At 38.3% G+C, this 19,122-nt stretch overlaps 1 protein-coding gene across 1 annotated transcript in view; it reads left to right on the top strand.

Moving 5' to 3' along the window:
- The first annotated feature begins 10,491 nt into the window (after window positions 1-10,491).
- Window positions 10,492-19,122, top strand: part of htr2cl1 (5-hydroxytryptamine (serotonin) receptor 2C, G protein-coupled-like 1) — an 11,767-nt gene continuing 3,136 nt past the window's right edge. Inside the window, exon 1 of the mRNA XM_079592516.1 lies at window positions 10,492-11,185. Coding sequence (XP_079448642.1) covers window positions 10,702-11,185 — 484 coding nt within the window. The 5' untranslated portion in view covers window positions 10,492-10,701. The remainder of the gene's footprint in view (window positions 11,186-19,122) is intronic.

Below are 19,122 nucleotides of genomic sequence, written 5' to 3'. Positions count from 1 at the left end.
TAATAATTATTAAAAAATATTACAATTAATTAATGAATTCAGTAATTTATTAATCCATTATCGGATAATGAATTCAGTGAATGTTAATGGAGTAAGTGAGAAAATGGCTGAAATGAATGAATATGAGAATGCATGAATGAATGAATGCATGATCGACTGAGTGATTCAATGAGTTATTCAGTTATTGGATGATTAAATGAACAAAAAGGGTAAGTAAGTCAGTGAGTGAATAAATGAGTGAGAGAGCATGTAACTTGAGAATGACATTAGAAATTAATTAGCAGTTTATCGAGTGAGTCAGTGAATTAATGAGTCGGTGAATGAGCAAGGGAATGCATGAATTAATTAATATGCAAATGAATGAGGGAGCCAGTAAATGAGTAAGCATGAAAATGTGGGAGTGATGAATGAATGAGTGAATGGGTGGATGGATGAAAGCCTGACTGAAGAAATGGTCGGGTAGTTTAGTGAGTGAGTGAGTGAGTGAGTGAGTGAGTGAGTGAGTGAGTGAGTGAGTGAGTGAGTGAGTGAGTGAGAGAGTGAGAGAGTGAGAGAGTGAGTGAGAGGATTTTGCACAGTTTCACAAGCGAATTTATGCAAATGCTGCATGTTGAATAATGATGAGCAAGAACAATGAAAAGACTGTTGCACAAAGCTATCTAAATGTTCTTCATTCTTCCACTCTCTTTTAATCCTAATGGCAGAACATTCAGTATTCCCTTGACAGCCATCATGGAAACTATGAAGTGCGAACAACGCTCACCTCAGGTTGAATGCATGAAGCCAGGAACTTCATGAGAGCAAACACAGAAAAAAGCCCAGAGCGAGGTTCAAAGAGGTGAAGGACAGAATGACACAAGCCCTGTAAACAGTCTCAGGGACCCTGTTAGGACACACCATTATAGAAAGCTTTTCAAAATGAGCACTTGCCACTCCTGCTTGTTGTCTTGTTTGTTTAGAGAGCAAAAAGACAATAAACAAAAGAAAGAAAGACTCTCTCCCTCTCTCAGTACTTCAATTCCACAAAGCCAAAATCCATACAGTACCCTGACACACAGGTGGATGTGTGACTGTGTAACCGACTGCCAGATTAAGCTTTAGTCTTAACAGTGAAGGGCCGCAATTGCGGGGAACAGTGTTGAATTTAGTGGCATTTGCCTCGCCGGTAAATTCAGTTGAAGAATTAGCAGCTTTTCCCAATTTTTTTTTTTCACAGAGCCAGAAGAACGGCTGGAAGCATGAGGTTTTCTTTAGAGCTGAATGGTCAATGCGAAGTCAAAAGCAGCCTTGGTTACGTGCTAGAAATGAGGCAGAACACACAAACTGTGTCAACTATTACATGTCATTTCAAGTGGCTAGTTTAGTGAAAGAACTCAAAGAGATGTAGGACTTTCAGCACTAAAGCAGTTTCTTATCCATTTATTTGTTTGTTTATTAAAGGGATATTTATTTATTTATTCACTGTGTTTGTGTGTGGGCAATGAAAGCCGGTTAGCAAGTTAAGTTTACAAACTAACAAACAAATCCTAATTAGCATAGTCTCTCACAACACAACATTCCTCAGCAAGTACACACTCACACACTTGCAACATAATTATGGTTTTAGGTGGCCTGAATGTCAAAAAACATTTGTCGGATGACTCATGAGAGTTGTGATGGTGAGGTAATCAGAACAGACTGTGTGCGTCCTCCAAATGTCTAGTCCTCATTTTTAAGATAAAGATGCTGAGAATAAATGTCTGTTACTCAGACCTCTCACTTGTCTTGAGCATGTGTGTGCGGAAGTTATGTCAAAGCAATTAAAAAAAAAAGTAAAATATTTTTTGTTCCTTATTTTTAATTTATTATTTTTATTATACATGTTTTAATTAAACAGAACAGGATCCCTCAGTAAGTTATTTTTATTTCTTTATTTTTCATATGAGGGTCCGCTTATGGAGGGTCGGCGACCCATGCACCCCTCGGCATTTGCTGTGCTACAGTAGATACACCTTTCGTTCTCTCTCTCATCCTCACACAAAGCCTTGGACCATTATCACAACAATTAATACCTGCCATAAATCACAGAAAGAGAGAAAGTCAAAGAGGGAGATGAAACTTGTCATCTTCTGCTCCATCTGTCTGTTTCACGCTGATCGATGGATTCCACTCCAGACGTTATTGTTTTTTCTACTCTTCTTTACAAAAGGATTCATTTCATTTTTCTTCCCTCATAAATCACCCCATTCAGATGATATTGACAGGCACCATTTAACTGCCGTAGTTTATAATAGAGCATCACTGAGATGCATGTTAGGACATCCCGAAAAGGGAAGGGAGTATTTATAGACCACATGCACTACAACTGAAGTGTCTCTTCGCTTTTCAAGTGGACTAATTTATATCTCAACAGTACCGCTAAAATCCAGCGAACACAGTAATAATTTACTACTATATGTATATTTCAAAGTATTATGATATTGCTTTCTGATGCCATAACTGCACCACTGCAGTTTTCCCATTTTTATATATAATATAAATTTTCCCTCTTGGCCTCTAACAGTGGTTTCATATACGATTAAGCCTGCAGTGTAAGACCGATCACATTTTAATTCCTGCAGTGTAAAACCGATCACATTTTAGTTTCTTCCTGTAATATTAAGTCATGGTCATAGATGCCTAGGAATATCCTTAAAAATTAAATTAACTTCACATTTATCATGACATTCTCTCAGGCATCTTTGGGTTTCTGAATGTTTCCATTTTGAGGCACGACTACAGGTTGTATCCTTAATGAAATGCAAGGTCCCCTTGTCCTATTGCATTTTGTCTTGCCAAGGGAGTATGCAGGGGGCGCATTGAACGCCCTACGACAAGGGCTTTTTGCTAATGAGGATGGTCATATCAGAGGTTTTAGTAATTCGCTTTGTTGTTGGAAAATCACAGGGGATTGTCCACAAGGACAGCATGAATGATGCTAAGTGAAGACAACCTCACCTACAGCACATGCTAATGGCTAATGGCTATGGCCATACTATTATTAGTATGGTGTAGGGCCTTTTTCTGACCCACTCCTCCAAAATACCCCAAAGTGGCTAAAAACTATTTAGATCTGGTGACTGTGCAGGCCATGGGAGATGTTTAACTTCAATTTCATGTTCATCATACATACCATTCTGTCACAACAAGTCTTGCTGTGCATTGGTGCATTATCATCCATGGTCAATCTATCTATCTATCTATCTATCTATCTATCTATCTATCTATCTATCTATCTATCTATCTATCTATCTATCTATCTATCTATCTATCTATCTATCTATCTATCCACACACACACACACACACACACACACACACACACACACACACACACACACACACACACACACACACACACACACACACACACACACACAAACAAGTTTGTTTTGCTATACTTGTGAGGACTCTCCATAGGCGTAATGGTTTTTATACTGTACAAACTGTATATCCCCTCACACTGCCCCTATCCCTAAACCTACCCATCACAGGAAACATTCTTACATTTTTAATAAAACATAGTTTTTATGTTTTTTAAGCTATTTGAATTATGAGGACTCATGAAATGTCCTCATAAACCATGTTTAAGTTGTAATACCAGTGTAATACACATGTCATTATACAAATTGTGTGTCCTCATAATAAATCACATAAACGAGAGCACAAACACAAAGGAAAAAAAACACACACAAACACAGATGCACAATAATTCATGAGTTATGCTTCCTTACCTTCAAATTCAACAATTGTTATAGAGGTCTATCGTCTCTCTCAGCTCACTTCTTTTGCTGTATCTCAAGAGTGTCTTTGATCAATGTTTGATAAAGCCGAATAGGCTGCCCACAATATGCTGCAAGGTAGTGCTTCTGAAAGCAATCAGCCCCAAGACTTGCATTCAAAGGCCAGCTCTGCCCGGATCATCATCATTCCCCCACATGCCTCTGTATGTTTGTTCTAGTTAACACTTTTAGATGATTTAATGGGTCAATCATGACGGCAGAAGGCATTCAGAGGTTCCTTGCGTCCCTCAAGGCCACTGATCCTTCAATCTGTGCGGCGTTAGCATTAACCCGGGCCACTCCTCCGGTTAAACCTTGCTGTAGAGGCCAGTGTAGTGCTCAGGGTGATGGTGACTCGCTGATTACCCTTGAATATCCAAGCAACTCAAGTGTCATTGAATCAGCTTCGTAGAAAAGTGAACAAGGGATAGAGGAATGCATCGCGTCATCAGTGAACCGTTGGGTCACTGGGAGGAAGTGAAGAAACTGAAGTGGTCAGTAATTGGACTATAGAAAAACATAGTTATTTGTCTTTCATGGTGTGTTATAATTGTGGAAAAACTAAAAACAGATTACTGTTCATCTGAATGTTACCATAGCAAACAAGCAGCAATTATCATAAGTGTTGGTTCAGTGGAGGTCTACAAGGAAAGGAAAACTTATGCAGCAGGTTGGGAAGGGTATTTTGTAGAAAGACTAACTCGCATATGATTATGGGATGAAGAGGTGCTAATGAAACCCTTAGAGAAACAGTCAATCACGCAATGCAAAAGACGCTTTCAAGCGGTATTGTGTTTGTCAGTGTGTTCGGATAAAAAAAACAGGTGTTATATAAACAGGCAGGCTCATACATTGAGTAAAATCATGAAAAAGCTCAAAGGAGGAAAAAGAGCACCATTCCCACAGAAGAAGCAAAAGGTGTTGCTCTGCTTGATGGAAAAAGAGAAGAGAAAAGGAAAGGGAGGTGAAAGATACTTAGAGAGAGAGAAAAAGAGTAAAAGGGGGTGAAATTATTGCCGCTGGTGCTCAGTCAAGGGCATAGAGCACCTCAACGGGCTCTTCACCAACTGCTCCTGAAATGTGGCAGAAAGAGAGAGCTTGAGAATTGAAAAGCTTGAAAGAAGTTAAAGAAAGATAGAAATCAATAGGCTGTCTCCCTGGTTGCCAATATAACCCTTCCGCTCCCCAAGGCCTGCAAAAAGAAAAAGAAAAAAAAGAAAATTTAATATTACAAATGGAAACTAAAAAAATGCAAAACCGAGAGGAGGACTGCAATATTGAAGATCCGGCGTTTAATTGTTTAAATTCTATGCTGAATGCAAAGAGATCTCATTCATGCATTACTGAAGTCCAGATATGGTTTAATTTCCAAAATTAAAAAGAGGCTTTATGCTTGCACATACATGCACAACATCAGGTTTTTTTTTATATATATCATTGGAGACTTGGAACTATTATATATGAACTGTATATGCAATATCTTTTTGATTTAAATTTTTTTTTTTTAAGTGCCTTATAATGAACTAGTATACAATCCTTGTAGTCATTGGAAAGAATAGTTAGAATAGTTTTTAGAATACATTTTCTTTCTTTAGAACTGAAACAAAAAAGCTTCATCTCTGGAGTGACAATTTCATCCAGGAGAAGTTTACATTTCTGCCCCTCACCCTAAAATAGCTGATCATGAGTGCTAGATAATATCAGAGATCCTCATGCATAAATTTACAGAAGGCTTATTTTACTTTTGTTAATACATTTGGAGATTTTGGAGAGGGCAGATGAGATGTGCCAGTCAAAGGCATGCCAATGGCCATTGTAACTTAACCACAAAAGAAATAAGAAAATGCGGAGTTTCAAATGGAATGCAAAAAAGGACAAAGAAGACATCCCAGAATGCCATGCGCTGGCCTGTTTTTTGGTATTTGGTGAGGTTTTGCCTGAATTCCACTTTTTTCTTATAGGCCTATTACATACATTTTGCAATGGCACAAGCAGACGTAAGATGTTGACCCTGAGAAGGCAGATGAGAGGACATTTTTATCAATCGCACCAGTTCTGGTAAACAATAGCAGGTGCATTTTAAAAAGTCTGTGTGTTTGTCACCTTTATCAGATCCTGTCTACATATTCACCCATCCAGGAAATACATCTAATGAAAGAGATCGGTGTCCCTATCACGCATTAAGACTTTCTGATAGCTTCGTCTCACAAAGGCGTCAGAGTGACTTACGCTAATCCAACCAAGTAAAGCCCCGTTTCATGGTTCAGAGAGGTTTCTTGTTCTCCCAAATACTTACGTTTGTATGTGTATGTCTGCGTTTGCGAGTATATGTGTGTATTCTCCTCATAATTAGCTCTTTATGAAACGGTATCGATTAGTCATTGATTTCGGCCTGTTAAATGCACATTAGCAGTCTGACTAGCCTCTGATTCAAGGGAAAAAAAGGTGGATGCAAAAAGCTTACCACAAACCTAGACCTTTGTCACAGGATCTTGTTTCAGAATATCTGATGTGCAAGAAAATGATGCTGCATGCTAATATTTGAATTTAGATTTCTGTGACTTTCTCAGTGAAATCACAGAAAGCCTTTTCATCTTTTACATTTTGTAATTGCCGGAATATTGAAGGAACATAAATTTGTCGCCAGCGGCTTTAGTGACTCCTGTAACAGTCCTCCCATATGAGTTGAGTTATTATCTGAATGACCTTCTCCAGAGATGTGAAGAACAGGGCGAAACAGACATATATGAATAGGTTTCAAATCATTAGTCTGGGTTATCTTACAAGAGCAGATTTTAATGGTAATGTACCGCAAGCTGCAGATTAATCACTGTATCATATGAAAGAATTTTACTGCAGTGAATAATGTAGCCTAATATATAGCCTATGTATATAAAAATAAGACAAAGTATTTGTTGTTGCAGTAAGGATGTTTAGTAATTTTCTTTCAAAAGCCTGCCCCAAGTATTCCACCCTGGTAACAGCAAGATAAAATGAAAGGAAAAGGCCAAGGGCGACAGTTAGCCGAGCAGTTTGTGTTAAGCTGCTTGTTTTGATTTTCTTTTCTTTTCAAGTGCTGTTCATAACGTGGCACACTTGAAAAATGAGTCCAGAAACGTCTTCCATTCTGTAGGAACAAGTTTTCAGTTTTTATGTCATTATTTTACCCTATACAGGGCAAATTGAGACTGGAATTTATTTTCTGTTCCATTAAAATGCTGCACCGAACGAAACTTAGCAAATGGCTTTCTAGGCCTGCTGGTAACTTTCTTAATACACTAGGCCTACTATTCGGCCCTGCGGACAAAAAAATGATAGTCTCAACTCAACCCGATCACACTAAATGCGTCTCTATAGCATGCAGTGTGTTTATCGTGTAATTTATATGCGAAAATTAGTTTTTACGTGCATAGGATACACATGGGTTGGTTAGGGTAGGTTTAGTAGTGGTGTGGGGTGTGTGTGTATTATACGTTTTGGTAGAATTAGTGGTGTGGGGTGCGTGTGTATTACACGCAATGAAGTGCGTTTCAAATGCACGCAAAAACTGTGTATCATATGCACGTAAAAACAAATTTTCACGTATAAATTGCATGATAAACACACCGCGTGCAATCGAGACGCATTTATGAAAAGCAGTGCTGAGTTAAACAGAACTATAAATTAGGAGACATGAGTCTTCTCTGTGGGATCACAATTGGGGTCTGTTTCACGAGCACTTGCCGAGAAGAAATCTGGATATGCATATGTTTAGTGCATGCACATTGTGTTATTACGGTCCTCGGGAATCCCTGTAATTCTGTTTATTTATTTGTGTCAGACCCCACACGCACATGACTCTCGCACGCCTGATTTTACATTTCGTTTATATTGCCAAACAAAACGCGTGGGACAGTAATATTATATTTGTAATTCTACAGATTCCTTCACTTAGTGATGCTGTCAGAGTCACTCAAATCTAATCTTAGTCTCACACTGCCTTCCTCTGTTCTTCATTTGTCTCTGTTGATCTCGGTCGACAGCACCACGACTAATTAACTACTCGGCATTCATTTCGTATGCTTATTTCACACATACACACCGCTCAGATTTAGCTTTGGAGAATATTTAACCCTCCTGTCAGGAAGTAAAAGGGTTTTTTAAACTTTTCTTAGTGGGAGGAAATTTTTGTCTCCTCTGGCAGATTCACCTGCTCACAATTCCCATCATGTAAAAACATTTCTGATTTTCATTTTCCAATTCAAATATGAAATGAGATGACCAGTTATAAGAACTCATTCTTGTGGGTCAGTGCCTCGCAGAGTTTAAAACACTCTGAGGCAGAATCTTATTTTGTACTCCTTTTATGTTTTGTTTTGTTTTTGTATTCATCCTATAAAAGAAAATGTGGATGTTTATTTGTTGGTTTGGTGGATCATAAGGGAATCTCTGAATGCTTTGGTAACATTTTCCCAATGAAAGCCTTTCCAAATGAAGCTAAAATCTAATCTAGTACTGATCATTACCAGATTAAATGCTGGAGGGTATTTGGGCATTGTCCTTGTTTCCTGTAGTCTTTCTATTTCATGCCAATTTATCCCAATGCACAGTTACTTGATTGGCTTCTGCTGAGGAGGCTAATTACCCATTGTTGGAATGCAGGATCTCACTTAGTTTGTGAGTGCACTCTCATCCACTTCATTAATGGAAGATGAAGAGGTGTCTGAAGGGAAAAGAGAGTGTTTGAGGGAGAGCAATAGAGAGAGAATGAGAGTTAGAAAGACTAAGATTAGGATTCTCATCAGGTGAGCCACCATCAGCTTTGTTAACTTTATAATAACAAAGAGTTTTATAGTTCAGTGTTCTTTTGAATAAACTGCGTGGTTTTGGCTCGTTCACTTCGCCAACACATAAACTCTAAACCTATAGTATTTGAACACCTAAAATATGAATCTAAAATAAATATCAAAGAATTTGCTGACCTTTATGTGATGTATAAAGTTCAATGTTTTTGAAACAAGCCTCTCATTCTCACCAAAGCGATACTGTGAAATATTATTACAATTTAAAATAACTTTTCTATTTTAATGTAGGCCTATATTAAAATGTATATTCAAGTGATGGAAAAAAAAAAAATTCATATTATATGGATTTAAATGATCAGTGTTGAAAAGAGCTGTGCTACTTAATAGTGTTGATGAATAGAACATTATAAATGTCTTAACTAGCTGTTATTTTTGAAGAGAAGGATTAATTTCTGTCAATAAATAAATAACTTAATGACCCTAAAGTGTGTGTGTGGTGTCCAAATACTTTTTGGTGTCACTGTGTAGTGAGACAGACTACAGAAATGCTACAGTTCATAAACAGACTTCTAGTTTTAGACCATTTCAGAGCCCCTTAATGCTGATATCGTCTCTTAGCCCTCTGCATGTCTCCCAGGAGATGCTCTATTCTTTTATAATGGGGCCTGGAGTGTCATATTAAGATTTAGAGCTCACTGTAAATTTGTCTAAAAAAGGCTTGTGGCTTTTATGCACTCTCTTTGAACCTGTATATGATTGCATTTAAGATGCTCTCGTGCTTATGTGAATGTGTGTGGTACACAGGAAAGTGACTATCCAGTGATTTATTTATTGTAGGGCTGTTTTACTTTTTGCTGTGATTTCCTTTATCTCAAGTCTCCAGAGAAGAGGTGAACTACCGGGGTCTCTGCATGCGTCTAAGGAACTTTACGGTTTTGCTCTCTATGTAGATGCAGGGAAACGTGTGTGTGTATATAAAAAAAAACTTAACTGATAAAGATGTATGTTTAAATGACCGTTGTGTTGATCACTTAGTCATGAAGAACGACCGCCATTGGAGGATTGGGGAAAGTTCTCAAACCAGAGTATTAGTGGTGAGATTCATCACGTTGCCCATTTTCTGCTGCTTTTCCCAAATTAAAGCATACATGGTTAGTTGTGGGGCACAGAGCACTGTGGGTACTTGTTATTCCCACACACGTAACATGCCATCAGTCTACACCTACTACAATGCACAGCCTAACTGATGGGGTGAAAACTGCAATTACTCACATCGTTATTAGACATCGTTCGGTTCTAGGGCTAAGTGACTGGCTTTATGATGTGACAATTACCCACTTGTCCATCAGTAATAATATAATAATGTCATAATAATGGCATTACATCACATTACCTTTGACAGGTGTCTTGAGTTATTAATACAGGTAATTTAATGACGAGTCACCTCCGATCTGGTGAATTATGATGACTCCCTGTAGGCCAGTACAGCGAAGTGCGGTAGGTTCGCAGAGATTTGGATTTTAGTGTATCGTTTGAACTTGTGAACTCAATTACCCTCTATTACCGCAGAGATAGGGTGACAATGGAAGCCTGAAATGGATGGATCTTTCCGTAACTGATCATTTGTGCGTCTTCTAATATTACAATGGCGATATTCTGACTGACAACTGAAAATAAATTCAGCAAGTCAAGTCAACAGTGCTGTCAGTCACCATTTAGACAATGTGCTGTAAATATTCCGCGCAACCTTCAATTTTGGGCGACTTTGATTCCTATTATTATTTTATGTGAGCAACTCTCAGTGATAGTCAGTGTCTTTTTAGTCTTTTATAATGTCTATTATCTATGAGTTCATATTGTCTGGTATTCATTGGTATTGTGTGTCTCTCATTGTGTTTTACAGATACAGTTTCCATGAATAAGATCCTGAGCCAGAAACCAGGAACAGGAAATGCTATGGATATCCTCAGCGCAGTCGATTTCTCCTTCACATAGCATTTTGAGTGGATCACTTCATCATTTTTGAACTTCTAAACTCGTCTTCCCATACGTGGCCATCGGCGGTCATGAGTGGAAGGAGCTCTGATTGATACAGGGGACAGGAAACGGCATCAGAGGATGGGGGCACCTGGCGGGCCAGTTGTGGGTGGATTTAGCTCTACAACATCCTCCCTAGACCTCGTTGGCTGGATGGTCTGGCCTGGTAATACCACTGTGAGCCTGAACCAGAGCTTCTTCGGAACCGATTACAGCGTCAATCTCCCCTCCTCATCTTCATCTTCTCCTCATGGGGTCGAAAAGGAAGTGATGAAGGAAAAGAACTGGCCAGCCCTGCTAATTCTTGTGATTATCTTTCTGACAATAGGAGGGAATATTTTGGTTATTTTGGCCGTGTCGTTGGAGAAGAAGCTGCAAAATGCAACAAACTTCTTCCTGCGGTCCCTTGCAGTGGCGGACATGCTGGTCGGCATTTTGGTCATGCCCATCTCGCTTATTAACATCCTGTATGGTGAGTTGACACAGGGATTTTCAAACTATTTAATGATATGGACCCTAAAACAAAAAGATTTCCTTCCTATCCATATAAAGACCTTTGTATATTGTGAAAAATTATAAATATTATGAACATACGTGAAACTTAATTTTTTTCCACGGTTGCTGTAGCACCTTGGCGACCCCAATTTGAAAAATTTCATCAGGATTTACAGTTTGGAGTGGTGTATTGTGGGTAAAGAGATAAGGGATAGTTCACCCAAAAATAAAAATTCTGTCATTACGTCATGTTCATTCCAAAACTTTTTTAATGAAATCTGAAGTCCTGTTCACACCGCCAGCGACACACAGCGACAAGATCCCATTCATTTCAATTGAGTGCTGGCGACTTCCGGCAACACGAGCGACAGTGACCGTTGGCGACAGAATGTGGGCTTGTCAAACGACGCGAGACACGCGACAAAAGTTCAGAAATTTAAACTTTATGTAAATGAGAAGCGATTTTCGTGAGCGACAACCAATAGGAAAGAAGACTTTCAGTGGAGCTCACGTCACGTCACCGTCTCGGAGTGCAGGCAAGACAGAAGAGTTCGAGGGCGATTTGACTGTAACCAACCACATTCATGGATATAATAAAATGGTGCATGGAAAAGAAACTGTCGACAGTCTCAGTGAGTTTAATTCATATTTATAGTTCGAGTGTTGTAATTTTATGATGCAAATTTAGCACTGCTGCAGTTCATTTTACAGTTTCCCCTGCATTATGTTGACTATTAGAGACAAGAAAATTTATTATTTGTCAAATACGAATGATGTTTTAGTAATTTATGACAGTATGAGTGAGTTTATTTGTTGCTTGATCGATCGTTAATCTAGTAAATGATTTAATCCACCGAATACTGTTCTAGTTTCTTTTGAGCTTATAATTCCTAGTCAAATTAAAATTATATAGTTGTATATATCACTTGTGATGGTATTTAGTATAGATATGGCCAGACGTCCAGTCTACCAATAACATTAGAGATTTCTGTCACTCCATTGACAGTCTACGCAACTACCACTTTCAAGCCCTAGAAAGATAGTAAAGACATAAAAGTAATCCATGTGACACAATGGTTTAACCTCAATTGTATGAAGTGAAACAAGTGCAAAAAAAAAAAATCACTTTATTTACAAAATATTAATCTCCAACACGTGTTCACAAGAGCGCCACGATGCCAGCGTGTTATATTGATATGAGAGCAGACGTTTTGAGTAATAATTTTGAATTGTGGGTACAGATCACTAAAATATCCCAAGCTGGCTATAGGCCAATGTGCACTGACTTTTAAGGTGTATAAAAATGCAAATGGAAACTTTAAAATAATGCATCCCATTAAAAAGCCCCCATCACCTGCAAAATATAGCCTCACCATAAGCCACACTTCCAGTAATATAACTTTAGTGGCATTTCCTTTAAAACCCAGGGGCTTTTTCCACTGGTGCGAGGCAGTCCTTCTCCTCCAAATAACACGGCTCATTATACAAATGACACGATAGAATATACCCTGGTTAAATAACACATTTAATTGGTCTCTTTCCACCAAAACTCATGAGATGATAACTTCTATTTTGAAAAAATAAAAAGGGTTTAGGTTGATTTAGTTGAGAGATTGTACATGAGTTTAATTATGTATAGTACAGAGCACTGACAAATTTAGAAATAAAAAGGGCCAGAGGTGGCAAGATTTAATAGCTTTATAGCACTGTATAGCGTGAAATCTCCTTTGGGGGGGGCATATTGAGAGAGGCAGAATCTTCTTTGGCATTGCTTTGCTCAGAAGCCCACAGAAATATTGCCTGTGGCAGAATTCAGATCGTTTTCCAGTCCGGCCGCCTCGGAGCAACTGAGCTGTCTGCTTCAGAGTATTTCTGGCTCTTGCTATTCATACATGGGGCCACACTGTCCATCTCTCCTCAGCCATGGGGAGCTCTTTCAGGATGCGTCGCCTCGCCAATCTCTGGACATGAGTGGGTTAGCCGAACTCTCTCAGACTCCTTTCATATTGATTGCAGAAGAAGTCCTAGCTTTAAATGATCTTAGTTGCTTGTCAGCTGTAGATAGTGAACATGATGAGCTTGCATTTGTCAGTTTGAGAGGAGAGGACGGTATTGATCACAAAGAGATATTGATCAGTACAGCATCCTGCAGACCCTCAGAGCAAACAGAGCATTGGAAAAGAGGCAATTTAGTTGCGGGAGTGAGCAAACTGGCATGGATACATGCACATACACACTCTGTCTTATTTTAGTATCACTGATAGTACTATATATACTGTATAGTAGTACTATATATATATATATATATATATATATATATATATATATATATATATATATATATATATATATATATATATATATAGTTTTTGTTAATATTTTGAATTAGATTTTATTTTTATATGTTCTGTTTTCATTTTAATTTGAAAGTTTAGTTCTAATAATTTTTATTAGATTTGTTTATATATATGTAGTAATAGATATTATATAAATCGAATAGAAAATATTATATATTACAATAAATTAAACCAAAGCAAATATTGTGACAAAATGTGACATGAAAAGTGTTAAAAGTCACTGTTTTTATAAAGTATCAATGCCCATGGTGATACCCACAGGTGAAGTAACAGCGTTTCTTGTGCCTTCTCTGATCCCAAATGACTCTCTCCAATGTTTTCAATGTGGACTGTGGTACCCATTTCAACCATCTACTGTCAATATTACATACTGTACATTTAAATCATGGCCACAATTTAAGAACATTGTACTAACTTGTTCCCTCGTTCAGATTTAACTAAAACAAGGGAACTAATTATTACTCCTTGGCCTTTAACTTTAATTTTAGTTGACGATAATAACCTTGCTCTGGCATGCACAAAACATAGGCCACATAAAAGAGTGTTTATGAAAACTCAAGCATGCATTAAAATCCAAGCAACCTTTTATACTTTACTGACACAAAATTGCAGCAACCTTGTGTGCCGTACATGTTTCTTGGGTTTTGGTGTCTTACAACCAGAGGATAAGGAAAGATACACCCACCAACCAACACCCACGAACACATAAGCACACAGATTGAACAGATAAAGATGGAGTGAAGGGCTTCTGCTGCATGTCTGCTTGTTGTCATAAACAGTAAGCCTGTGATGGCCATTACCAGCAAGCTGTCAGAGCAAAACATTATGAACTGTTAGAATGTGTGAACGTGTACACTCAGACACCCACATACGAATGCTTTCACGCTCATAAACTCAGACACGCATGCCTACACATAAACACACACACTGACATAAAATAGTTTTCCACTGCAGTGGATGAGACAATGATGGATTTCACACTCCTCATTTCATTTACGGTGTCTACAAGTGTGTGCGATTGTGTGTTTGTGTGTTTGGTGGGGGGGAGTGCTCCACATTTGTGATTGAGCTGCCATGTGACTTTCATAAGATACAGCCATCTGACCTTGATTCAGTCTGTTTAATCTGTGCGAGTTGGGTGTTAAGTTCCGGTGCATCATCTAAAAAACGAATGAAAAAGATGGCGAGATGGGGTTTATGATGGAGTGTTGTAGCCTTCTCACATGTATTACCTTCTGAAGGAAGTATAGAAACCTTATCGCTAAGGATCAGCGAAAGACGGACAAGGAAAGAGCGAGACAGTACAGTTGGAATGAAATCAGAGAGAAGCATTAGACTGATTACCTCTGGGAACATACAGTGCCAAGATATATTTAAGATGAGCTATATACTGATACTCAGCTGCTCAGATGGTGTTGAACTGATAGACATCTCACAAACCAATTCTGTCTTACATCTGAAGGGTGGTTCTGGGCCTTTTAAGGTCGAGTTTCTATTAATGTTACGTTGCACATCAACTTTAGCCACTTTTTTTCTCCAACCGTTTGACAAAATTATTTTATATGTATATGTGTATATATATATATAGTGGCTTGCGAAAGTATTCAGACCCCTTCATTTTTCAGAGACCCCTTCAAAAACAGATCTGTGACAACATTGCAATTTAAAAAAGAAAAGGAATAACTGAAATAAGTTGCACAACATTGCACAAGTATTCAAACTCTTAACTCAGTACGTTAAAGCACTTGTACAGCCTCAAGTCTTTTTGGGTGACAAGCTTTGCACATTCGCATTTGGAAATTTTCTGCCATTCTTCTCCTCAGATCCTTTCAAGCTCTGTCAGGTTGGATGGATACCGTCGGTGGACAGATCTTTTCAGGTTTCTTCAAAAAGATGTTCGATTGGATTCAAGCCCAGGCTCTGGCTGGGCCACTCAAAGACATTCACAGAGTTGTCCATAAGCCACTCTTGCATTGTCTTAGCTGTGTGCTTATAGGGTCATTGTCCTGTTGGAAGGTGAACCTTCTGCCCTGTCAGAGGTTCTGAATGCCCCGGACTAAGTTTCATTAAGGCTTATAACTTATATTTTCTTTCTACTCTGACAAGTCCTCCAGTCCCTGCTGCTGAAAAACTCCCCCACAGCATGATGCTTCCACCACCACACTTTACTGTGGTTATTTACTGTGGTTATAAGGTACTTTAACTAAGTACAGAGTTAAGAGTTTTACAAGCGGTCAGTCAGTGAACACAGCGAGAGCGCGTAAGTAGTTTTTGCTTAATACCCAGCTCTGTTGTTGCTAAGTTTACTATTTGCTACTAGGTAGGGCTTTTTTCGATTATTTGCTTATTTTTAATTTTTAAAATATAGTTCCTATTTTGAATAACAGCCGCGTCTGAAAAAACTGTTGCAGTTGTTTTTTATTGCACTTAAGTGTAGCGCTAGCCTGGAAATCCAGACCATTTCTGAAAGATTTTGGGTCTGACATCGAGTAATGAAAATCACCTAACTCGAGGGGTGGCACCAAGCATGAAAATCTCACTGCACGTAATTGGATAACACTATGACCAATCACAACAATAAGCTTAGCTACCAGCGGAGCTAACTGGTAGATTAGACTCCTGGGGCCTGTTTCAGAAAGGAGGTTAAGTGAAAACTCTGAGTATGTTAACCCTGAAATGAGGGAAACGCTGGGTTTTCCGTTTCAGAATGGGAGGTATATCAAACCCGAGAAAGCAGAGTAAGTCAAGCCCGTTTCTGAAAGAGAGGTAACTTATACTCAGAGTCAGTTACCATGGCAACTTACTCTGTGAACCTAACCTGGTCGGGAGCAGGTTTTCTTCGGTAAACCCAGAGTTTCTTGCGGTCTCCTCCCCTTTTTTAAAGAGGAAGCGGTGTTTAAACACTTCATTCATTCTTTCTGTACATTTATTTATTGCGGTTTTTTCCGCTGTTTTAAAAAAGAAATTAATAAGATGAAGTATATTTAACGTTAACTCCTTAACTGGCAACTGAAAATACAGTACATTAGAGTTTCATCATAGTTCTAAACAAATTCTACAGAATTAAACTGTGGCATTTACTGAAAATCACTTGGGGGATAAGAATGTCCTTTTATACTTAGATATAAACTTCGATTCTATAGGCTACACCACATACAAATGTGAATGTGTAGATTGTCTGATGTGTAGACACATAATATTAACATTACCCTGTAGGCCTCTCTGTGGCGCAGAAACTGTTTCTTCATACCCATCATCCTGTGAAGATGAGCATTTGTACACTTTATAACACTATTTGTCATAATTTCTGGTGTATTGAGTAGGCAACTTACAACTGTCTGGGGTTCTGTTGGGACATGAGGCTCCAAAAGACAGATATTAGTCTCTAGATAGATATTAGTCCAAATAGATATCAGAATCTATTGGGGGTGGGACCAACGAAAAACCCAACCCAAAGTTAAATAAATGGAAATATCAAAAATACCCTATAAAAAATAACACATAGACCTCTTACATTTTATGAAGGCCCTTGGATCTCCGGGAGTGACCGGCTCTGATGAAGGAATTCCCTCAGCCAAAAATGCTGCTGCACTGCTAGACACTGGATGCTATTTAGTTATGTAATATGTCAAATGTTTGTAAAGTCAGATAGCATACACCCATGATATGCTCAAGCCTTACCTGATTGAATTATGTTTTTATATATTTTTTATTTTCAGCTGCTGCCACATTCTTGCCTGCAGTCATGAAAATTAAAATTAGGTTGAATAACTGTTCTTCCAGTTTCACCTGATATTATAACAAGTTACTCTAAAATAGTTATTAATTACTACCTACAAATTACATCTTCAACAGTGTAATTAGATGAATGTAATAATTACTATCTTTAGAAAGTATTGGTCTACTTATTATTAATTACTAAGTCCCATATCAACCTCAACCACTTGAACAATACAATGAGGAGAGACAAGAAACTGCACTTTTAATGCTTTCAAAATGAACAATATACAATTGCATGAATTATTCTTGAATTGACCAAAGTGTGTAGAGGGAGAAGGTTACATTCAAAATATACCTTTTAAAAATGTATGTTAAATCCACTGTTGTTTTATACAGAATTGTTCTATAGTCTATGCAGTAGCCTATTTAATATAATTACATCATATTTTATTTTAAATTACAGAAGATTAAAGAGTAATCCCTTTAATTCAATTACAATATTTAGATTACATGGTAATTAATTACACCCAACACTGTATAACAGTAATTCCTCTTTGTGTCTAGCGCTGTTGCCATGGTGACTCATAATATCTGCGCTCCATTGATGATGGCTTTTTATAGTTGTGGTGCACGCGCTTAACTCAGAGTCAGTCAACTTAGAGTTGATTGAACTAACTAATTTCAGCTGATCTGAAACCGAAAACTCAGAGTTTCCCATCTCAGGGTAAGTCAACTCAGAGTTCAAGTTTTAACTCAGAGTTGGTTGAACCTCCTTATTTGAAACAGGCCCCTGCCGTATCTGGTCGGCAAAACAGCAAAAACGTCCTTCTTGCAAAGAAACGATTCGAGTGCCATCTTCTGTTCCTCAAGATAAAAAGCCAAGTCTAACTTGTTCATTGTAGCAACCAAAGCCGTTTCAAACAACTGGTATTCATCCATAGCCATCTTGCAGCGTTTACTAATGACTTTGACACTGTCGTCATCTGTTTAGCTCCCTGGCCCGCTTATATCAGATAACCCGATGTGATTGGTGCAGCTTGGATACAAGGGAAGGCCCTTGTATTGTACACCCAACACTGAGCATCATTACTCAATGCCAGAGTAACTCGCTGAGCAAATTCAATTTGTGCTCTCGCGAGAACTCTGGATTTTCCGGGTAGTGTAGTTTCGATTTCTCCCATTTGCGGGATATTTGCTTTTGTTGTGCTAATTACAAGGGCGGGCACAGCAGTCCACATTATATTTATGTAGTGTGTGCGCTGCCACGGCCTACGCAAGTCAACTTGAGCCAAAAAAGTAACACTTGACGATGTATGACGTAGGCTGTAGGAGTAACGTAAGCTTTGACGCCTCTCGAGGTTCAAACAAACAGGGCTGGGCAACAAACTCAAGCTCCTCCGCCATCTTTCTTAAAAAAAATTAGTTTTAGACTTTTAATGCGTGACTGGTGTTTTGTTTTGCTCTGTCCTCTGCGCTTCCGTGTTCGTTTTACGTTGTGCGTCAAGGTCAAGGGTTACTCTTTCGCCGTAAATCGATGTGTACGGCAGTCTGCCGGAAGCTAGTTATTTTAGTCGATAAAGTTTTAAATATGGATATTTTTCTTACACAAACGCATCGCTTCAGAAGGCCTTTATTAACCCTTATTTAAGCTTTTACAAAGGGCTTAAGCACTTTTATCATGGATAGATGCACTTTGATGAACTTCCAAAAATATACAGCCATTCCCTGCCATTATAAAGCTTGGAAGAGCCAGGACATTTTTTCACAACTCCGATTGTATTTGTCTGAAAGAAGAATGTCATATACAGTACACCTAGGATGACATAAGGGTGAAAAAATCATGGGGCTAATTTAAATTTTTGGGTGAACTATCCCTTTAACATAAACATTAACAAAAATTAACAAAAACATTAAGGGGTTTGAATTCTTT

This window comes from Phoxinus phoxinus, assembly GCF_949152265.1.
Source record: "Phoxinus phoxinus genome assembly, chromosome: 2".
Taxonomy (NCBI): Eukaryota; Metazoa; Chordata; class Actinopteri; order Cypriniformes; family Leuciscidae; genus Phoxinus; species Phoxinus phoxinus.
Note: the sequence above shows the minus strand (reverse complement) of the source record. Positions and strands in the feature narration are given on the sequence as shown.